This window comes from Morone saxatilis, unplaced genomic scaffold, assembly GCF_004916995.1.
Source record: "Morone saxatilis isolate NCDOM2014 unplaced genomic scaffold, NCSU_SB_2.0 Contig24, whole genome shotgun sequence".
Lineage (NCBI taxonomy): Eukaryota > Metazoa > Chordata > Actinopteri > Moronidae > Morone > Morone saxatilis.
Window position 1 is genome coordinate 2,914,433 of NW_023339807.1, and position 8,789 is coordinate 2,923,221.

The 8,789-nt window shown below is 44.8% G+C and overlaps 1 protein-coding gene across 1 annotated transcript in view; it reads right to left on the bottom strand.

Annotated features, from left to right (window-relative positions):
• The window catches only part of LOC118335691 (SNF-related serine/threonine-protein kinase-like), a gene marked incomplete at its 3' end in the record, with an annotated part of 45,591 nt that extends 38,561 nt beyond the window's left edge, over positions 1 to 7,030 (bottom strand). Inside the window, exons 1-2 of the mRNA XM_035672117.1 lie at positions 6,503 to 7,030; positions 5,592 to 6,305 (exon numbers count right to left, since the gene is read on the bottom strand). Of these exons, the coding sequence (XP_035528010.1) occupies positions 5,592 to 6,180 (589 nt within the window). The remainder of the gene's footprint in view (positions 1 to 5,591; positions 6,306 to 6,502) is intronic.
• Positions 7,031 to 8,789: the final 1,759 nt, after the last annotated feature.

Sequence of the window (8,789 nt, forward strand, 5' to 3'; positions counted from 1 at the left end):
GCTAGATGCCACTGAATCCTACCAACTGGACCTTTATGTGTAGTGGTGGAGCCTTTGACTCGGAGCCTGGTGTCTTGAGACTGAGTGGATTGGTCAACCTTTGTCACCTGTCGCCAAATCAATGCGCATGCGTTTGGCTGTCTCTCCAGGGAGCACAGCTAGCCTCGACTAATCCCCACCCCAACTGACTGACAGCTGACCATTTGTTCCCTCAGCCCCAATGCCTGAGTCTGGCCTCCATCCTTCCTTGGCTTTCCAAAACACTCTTTCACACAGACAGTCCTACCGATGCAGATCAGGTTACACACTGTCTTTTCCTGCATTCATATACTTTGAATGAATGCAAGAGGCAAGAATGTGAGACTAGAGCAACACAAGAAGTACAGGATCTACAAGTTACTATATATAGGAGTAATTCCTCCATGTTCCTGATGCTCATGGGATTTTCATGTTGTACCTGATATGAAGAACTAGACCGGACCTGCCAACTGGCGTCATTAGCGATACTGGTTTTAATGGAAATGGAACGATATGCATGTGCATTACTCCTTCACATGCAACACGCCTCCACAGTCTTCCCTCTCCCTTGAGATTCAGCTTCCCCTCCCGAGTGTCACCTCTAAGTGGGGGACACACACACACACACAGACCTTGGCAGTTTAACAGGCTATATAGTCCCATCGTTCCTCAGACACTTCATTAAGACTGGATCATCCATTTAGTAATAGATAATACTAAACACTTCCATTATGATCAATGAAGGCAGTCGCAGCAACACAACTATATTATTATCCAGACAGTCCTGTGAAGCAGGCTGTCAAACATAAGGGAGAGCAACATCACAGATCCAACTGCAGAGCTGCCATCACTTTTCATTTTGTTCATATTTTTGGAAAGCTACACAGAAGACGGCTGTCTATTATATACTCTCTAAAAACAGTGTTAACAAACAACACTAAGGACTTGAGTCCCCATTCCTGAGATACTTTTTAAAGTATCTTTGGTATGACAGGTACAACTCTGATGCATATAGACACGCTTAGCCTCCATCAGGGTGAAAAGACTGATAACTGATGAGGAGAACCGTACAGCAGGGTCCAAGAGTAAGAAGAGACGTTTTTGAGACAGTGGGCTTCGTGCAAGAAGCAATTATGATCAAATGTTGCGTTTGTATCAATGATTTGTTTTTATTTAGCTAGTACCCATTGATTTTTGGGATTCAACGATGTTTTCTTATTTTTGCTCTTAGGCAAGAGAAAGTTTTGCGATATGGGATAAAGAGATACTATTGGTCCACTGTTATTTAGTGCTTATTTTTCTATTGATATTATATACACACACTACATTTTATATCTATCTATCGTTAACAAACATTTAGAATGTTTCTTGCATCTGATGTTGACTTATATTTTCTCTTTACAGAATATTAAGAGATATTTAAGAGAATGAGGCCCACTATATGTATATAGAGTGCAGGGTTTAAAGGGGTAAACTAAATGAATGAATGACATCTATTTTTAGATTGTCTTCTGAAAACAACTGCCAACCAGGATGTGAAAATAGTTTTATTTTATGAATTTGCTGCACTAGAGTTTGTATATTTGTCTACATCACGTTTCCATCCTGACCATTACAAAATGCCTGAGGCACAGAGAAAAAGGCAGATCAAAGATGAATAAAGGCAGGTGTACGGTGTAGACGGTTAATGTGCTGCATTCACAATCTAACCTATGACGGGAATTTGAATATTGCTCTATGTGTATAGTCGAAATCCAAGTGAAAAAAGAGGAAGTCCTCGCCTGACTGTAGGACACAGCTCTTCATAATGAACTGCCAGCTCTGTATTAGTACTGTTCACTTTTAACACAGTGCTGCTGCTCAATAGAAACAAAAACTAAATCGAGAGATAAGACAGATTTCCAGGTATAGAAATACAAGAGTAAATATTGAAGCTAAAGCAGATAACATTTATATAAGTGCTATACTCCATCCCATTTGTTTCTATTGGATACTCTGAGGGTAATGAAACAAAAGCCAGCTGGGTTACTGAAGGCTTTCTGTGACCTCGGCCATTTAACACATCTGTAGAGTCAAAAGCACCAGTGATTTATGAAACAGGCCAACCAGAACAAACCAAGATATGAAGGGTTCTCCATGCAGCAACCTGGATGTATAGAACATGTGTGTACACATCCTCATTAAGTCTTGCTTAGTCTACTGACATTATGAATATGATACAAAGTGTTTCATTCTGAGCTCACCAATAGGATTCAAGACAACACATCTACCCAGGTACCACCTCTGGAAGAAACAATTACAACATTTTGTTTGGGCAGGAAAATGCTACAGATAATGAGGAAGCTGGTCTTTGGCCCAGAGGTAGGAACCCAGATGAATGAGTTCTAATCAAAGCAAGCCAGCCTGTGTCAACACAGGACTGTGTAATGGCTGCATCCTGCCTCCCTCTCATCCTTTCCTGGCCCAGTCCAAACAATAGCATGGATTAACTGTTCTTCCCATCTACTGGCAGCGGGCTACAGTAACCAGGACTGCAATTAAGAGCCCCTCTGGCTTCCCTCGAGAGACACAGTTCTGGTGCAGACGCCAAGGCCTGCCAGACGGCTCCGCAGGGCACAGGCACACACAGCTGTAAATAGGCTGATCACTGCTATGGCTCATCAATGGCTGGTTGTAGCCAGGATGCTTTTGTAAATCAAGGGCTTTCCATCAACTAAGGAGTGCCTTGAGCACAACACGCTGAGCCTTTAACCGGTCTCCACTATCCGCTGGTACATGAAGGTGAGACATCATCCTCTGTAATCAAACTACTCATTTTCCTTGATTGCTTTATCCTGCCACAACTGTCATAGTTGTCATTATGCTTTACAGATGTTCTCCCAAACATCCTTAAAAGCACACACCTGTTTGGGGCTTCAAGTAAGAAAAAGGGTTTTGCTTCCCACTGATGGCTACTCAAAAAACCAGAAGCGTGCCTGTCTGCGTCCTGGGCTGGACAAACAATAAGCACTTTCAACTCATTACACTCGTTTTCAGAGCAACAAACACACAAGGCTAATGGCTCTGACCACAGCATCACGCGCCCCGCAACAGCCACTGCAACACTTGACTAAACCGCACCGTGGTGCACAGAAGAGTACAGACAGAAGAACTCAGTACCAGAGAGTGGCCATCAGTGGCTCCAAGCACCCTCAACACAACAACTGCAGAGGGCTGCGGCGGCACAGCCCGGCCAAAAGTGGCACCTATACAATTACCATCAGTCCCTGTAAGTGCATCGCTCCCAACAGCCACCTGGTAGAGCACACAGACTGCTATGCCTGCTAAACAGCCCTGCTCAGCACAGTACAGTATAGTGAGCTGCATATGGGCAGGGACTATCAATAATTCTGAGTGCAGGGTGGCAAGCAGCCTCTTAGCGCAACCAGTGCAGATGGTGGTACACTACAAATTCATGGAAAGGGAAGGGCATATTAAACAGCTCTACACACAGCTCGTGGGGAACACTCTGGACTAGCTGCTCATATTTAAAACCCCGGTCATAAACGTTCCCTGCAGCATCTGTTGCACTGGAACACAGTTTGATACTGGGCCGCAAGATTTAGCTCGTCATCGTTGATTTTTTTGCATTTTTAAGAAGGTTTCACCAAATTTGAAGATTCTGGGACTTTGACGTTAGCTACGTTTTATATTTTGTTTTCAAATACACGAAAACAGAAGAAAGAAGTAGGGCTGCACAATTAATCACAATATTAGCAAAATCAGCAAGTGCAATATCCAAATCGCAGCGGCTCCAATTTAAAAAGGTACAGTGTGACAAACAGCATTATAATGATCAAAATCGCCGTCATTTTTCAACTTAAACAACTAAGTCATGGTTGTCATAGTTACACAACAAGCTTTATAGCTCTGGAGCTGTTCAGGAGCAGCAGTCAGAGACTTGATGCGGTAAACAGAGCTGGTGATGCATTTCAACAACAGTCTACTTTGCTAACGGCTCAACCGGCTGTGTTTGCTTGTTGAGTTTAAATATAAATTTTAGAACTTACAAGATTGTATTATTACTACTTTGTGTCTACTTGCACTCTGTATTATGAAATCATATCTGACCTCGTGGCCCCTATGGGGACCTGTTAATTAAGAACCCAGAACTTTACACTCAAAAACAATATTCAACTGCAAAATCCAGGTCCACATAGCTGATCATACCATATTACAGGTCACTAAGCTTAACCAGCCGTGCCTTCAGTGAGAGCCCAACATGAACTGACCCTCAGGTCCCTGTGCGCCACACGCAGCCAACAGCAGCAACATCACATAGACCAGCCTTCTTAGCAAGCCATTCACTCAGACACTCTTCATGTTTCTCCACCACCCGGCTCCAATACGAGCTAAAGCTTCTTTCAACGGGAACAATTGCTCCACAGCACAGAGCAGTGCTGTGGAGCAATATACTACTTCATTTATTGCCCAGGTTCAAAAAGACAATATCAAAGTTCTTAGGATGAGTGAGTACGTGTGGGTGTGTGCATATAAAGTTTCATGAGAAAGTAACCACAGTTTCCTCATTGCCTCTGCCGCACCTCTTAAGTTTGTGAGAACTGTGACTGAAAAAGGGGAAGCAAATAATACCGAGTTGCCTGCCTTTGAAAGCCTTTTACACGCATAAACAATCTCCAAACTGATTTCAGGCTGCTTCAGGGTTAGCACCACATCAACACCCACGCCGTCCGAAAAACAAGCTAAACTGGCCGCATCCCATTATCCAATTCAAGAGCTGGACTCGGTTCTGTGTTTGGCCATCTCTGAAGCTACCTGATGTGAAAGATACCATATCAGTCGTGGAAGGACACGCAATCTGTCTGTCTGCACTCTGTCAGCCCTCATAGAAAATCAATGAGCCAGTTAATTTAGTGCAATGGGACACCCACGGACATCAGTACTAGTAGAGCTGACCTTGTGGCACATGGCCTATGGTAGCCTGCAAAATGATTAGTGTCAAGTAGTGTTAGCGGCATAGTGCTACTGGACACACAGCGCTCCATTTAAAACTGCGTATTCTGCTGCACAGGACGGGCGCTGTTCTGGACAGTGGCTATCTAAACACAAAACAGGCCATGCTGAACACGTGTCCAGGCTCTGTAAGCAAACTAACAGCCACGGTGTTACAGCAAGGTGTGACATAGATGTGAGAAACAGGTGCTAGCCACATCGCCAACCTCAGTGCACCACTGTGCTAAATCCAAGGTTCAGTATGGCTTTGATAAAGATACCCTGAGTCGCCTGCTGCCAAAGGACATATCGAGACATGCTTTTATGGAGGTGAGGGAGTTTAAGGACTGAACACTGAGCTGGTGCCGCAGGCTGCAAGTCTGGTCCATCCAAAAACAATGGATCAGACAAAGTAAAGAAACAGCTGTGCCTGTGTCAAACTACCAGACGTTCAGAACTAGGCTAAACCAAAAACCGAGCTCATATCCTGTCTGCTAGAACTGCACTGCAACTCTCTGACATTTTCTAATTAACAGTGTGACTCACTTAGCATCATTCAGAAGCCTGCATGTTTTGCATACCTACGGCTGGAGCGTCATACTCATCACCCAGCAGTATTTCCGGAGCAGAGTACGCCAGCGATCCACAACTGGTCGTCAGCTTTTTCCCCGGCTGAAACTTGTTGCTGAATCCAAAGTCGGTGAGCTTGACCAGCCCTTGTTTCTCAAAGAACACCACATTCTCTGGCTTGAGGTCCCTGTGCACCACGTGCAGCCGATGGCAGTAGGAGATGGCATGGACAATCTGGGCAAAATATTTCTTAGCCAGCTCTTCATTCAGGCCCTCTTCATGTTTCATGATGTAGTCGAACATATCCCCTCCATCGCCTAGCTCCAAGATGAGGTAAAGCTTGGTCTGAGTATCTATCACTTCATACAGGCGGACGATGTTGGGGTGCTGGACCAGCTTCATGCAGCGGACTTCCTGGAAAAGGTGGCCTGTGGCCACGGTGTCCAGCTTGGTCTTGTCGATCACTTTCACCGCCACCTTCTCCCCGGTGAAGACGTGGCGCGCCAGCTTGACGACGGCAAAGTGGCCACGGCCCAGCGTCTTGTCCAGGTCATACAGGCCAGCGATCTTGCCATCATAGCCCCGCTTGAAGCCTGCCATAGCTGGAGAGGGCGATGGGGAGAGGGGGACCCCCACTGTAGGCAGGGGCAGGTGGGCTGAGTCGCGTGGGTCCAGCTTAGTTCAGTTCATCGAAGGCTGAAGGAGAAACCCATGGCTCCAGCTTCCTGTGTGATGAAATGCACACAAAATGACTACAGCTTCAATACAACACTGACTGTATTAAATTGGCTGATCAGAAAACTGAATGAGACATAAAAGAGTACCAGCCCCCCCTCAGAGTGGACATACTATAGGACATATTACTGAACAAACATACTTCATTAAGCGTATTGAAGTGACTGAGAGCGTTAATAACATGCACCTTAAAGCCCACACTTAAAGCCTGCTGGATGCTCAGAGGAGGCGTTGGGCTTGTTTTGACAGGGTGGCTGCTGCACTGCCGCTGGGCGATATATCCCGATGTGCTGCTACAATAAACCCCGTCAAACTTTCGAAAACTGGAATAAACGCCGTCCAATGGTCGCATGTATGTATATGTAGCTGTTCGGCTGGCACAGCTGAGTTTGGCAGACTGCTCCAGAAGTCAGCTGCATAACGGGCCCAGCGGTAGCACCCACAACTACAGCGTTAGCATGCCGTTACCAGGGGCTAGCTCGTTGTTCATTGATTGACCAACGTTAGCTTCCCGGCAGACTGACGGTAACCGCCTTCGTTCCGCAACGCTGGAAGCTCGGCCGCTGACTCACGAACCCACCCAACGACAACCTCCACACGACCACGCTGAGCTAGCCGTGCCACAGAGCGCTGCGTTCACAGGTACACAGGTGCTGCTTTAAATGCCACACAGCTAGCCGTAGTTAGCATGTAGCAAGCTAAAGTTACTACGGCTCGCTCAGCTCAGCTCTCCAGCTTCTCTACGGTAAACATAAAGCCCCGAGTCCGGTCTCTGCCGGGTACCTTGGGTCCTTCGGTGCTCTCTACTGAAGCTTGTCGCAGATTATCACAGAAGACGAGGGTGGTACCGCCTCTTTGAGGTGACCGCGGCACTCGGAAGGTGCCTATGCCCAGGGTTCATCCGTAAAACGAGGCATTGCATCGTTGGCAACGGCAGCCTGGTCGTTGTATCCTCCCAGCCGAGGCGGTGGGGCTGTGATGCTGCCTTCACGGGCTGACAAAGGTGTCGAAAATTCCACAACGATCCCACTTTTGCCGGGATTACCATAGGACACCATAGACGTGTTCGAAAATGATTTCCACTGTTCAAGAAATTACAAACGTTTAATCGATTCATGATATCATACTATACGAAGCCAAGCTTTTCCTATTACATTTATTTTAAGGTGGACTGGATTTTTTTTCAGAACCAACAACAGAAAGACACAATTGTCATTAAACTATATTTTATTATCGTCTGACTAAAAGGCGCGTACCTGCAGGGCAAGTTGTATACATTCAAAATTTTGGAGCTTACGAGGATCACTTGAAGGCAGCATCAGAGCATCACCGACCGCATTCAACTCTGACGTCAAACAAAGTCATTTTGATTGGGAAATGCTGCTGAAACATTATTTACACAACAATAAATAAGGGTCTAATTGATAAAGGCATGGCAGTTTGGCCCTAATGAACATATGTGTTTTGAAATATGCACAGCAGGACAACCCAATGATTTCGCCCATATAACCTAAAATTTAATACAAGCCGACAATATCCTACAGCACTTAATATGGTGATCGTTCTTAAATATTTGTGTTTAGTACTACAGTCTATACGGTTTGTGTGTGATGGATCCATCGCCTGTCAGTGTTGTTGCTTCCCAACAAACGGCGCGCAGTGACATCTAGTGACGGACATAACAAACATTTGTTTTTACCTTTACTTGACTTACTTAGGTGTGTAGCTACCTGCTTCAGCTGGGTGTTTACTGTGACTTGAAAAAGAAAAAAATGTGGTCTGCAATTGGAGGCGGCACTGTTTTTTTCCACAGAGAGAAGAACATTTGAGAAATGTCACCCTGCACACACTCCGCCAAAAGGGCGTGTTCCTCACAATGTGTGTGTGTGTGTTTCTGTTTCACTTTGTGCTCCTTCACTTTTTGCATGACACGATAAAGTATCAACTAGTATCAGTTACTTCTGCCTAAAGGTTTTGATCTGTATTTACTTGCCTACACATTACCAAAAACATTATTGAAAGGGTGTCATTTTATCTTATTTTCTTTTACCAGTTAAAGCTGTTGTTACTTTTTGTCATATTTGCTGAAACGTTCACTATTTCCTGACAGTAGAACATCAGACAGATGATCTGTGAAAATATATACTGTATTTAAATATATTCTAATATATAATATACAATTTACAAAATGAAGTCAGTGTCACTTAAGATAACTAAAAGTGTCACTTAAGATAACTACAAAATTGAGTTAGTTGTACTTCGTAGTGCTCCTAGTGGCATCTGGAAGAATCCACCCCGCCTAAACAAAAATAACCAATTTTCCATTCACAGGTCGTCAAATATCGACGCTGGGAATGAGACTCAACAATCAGCTTCAAGCCAACAACCCAAAGCCTCTTTCTATCTTTCTCTGCTCTGATCGGTTGTTTTCATTCAGGCTTGGTGGATTATTGCAAATGTCATTAGGAGCACTA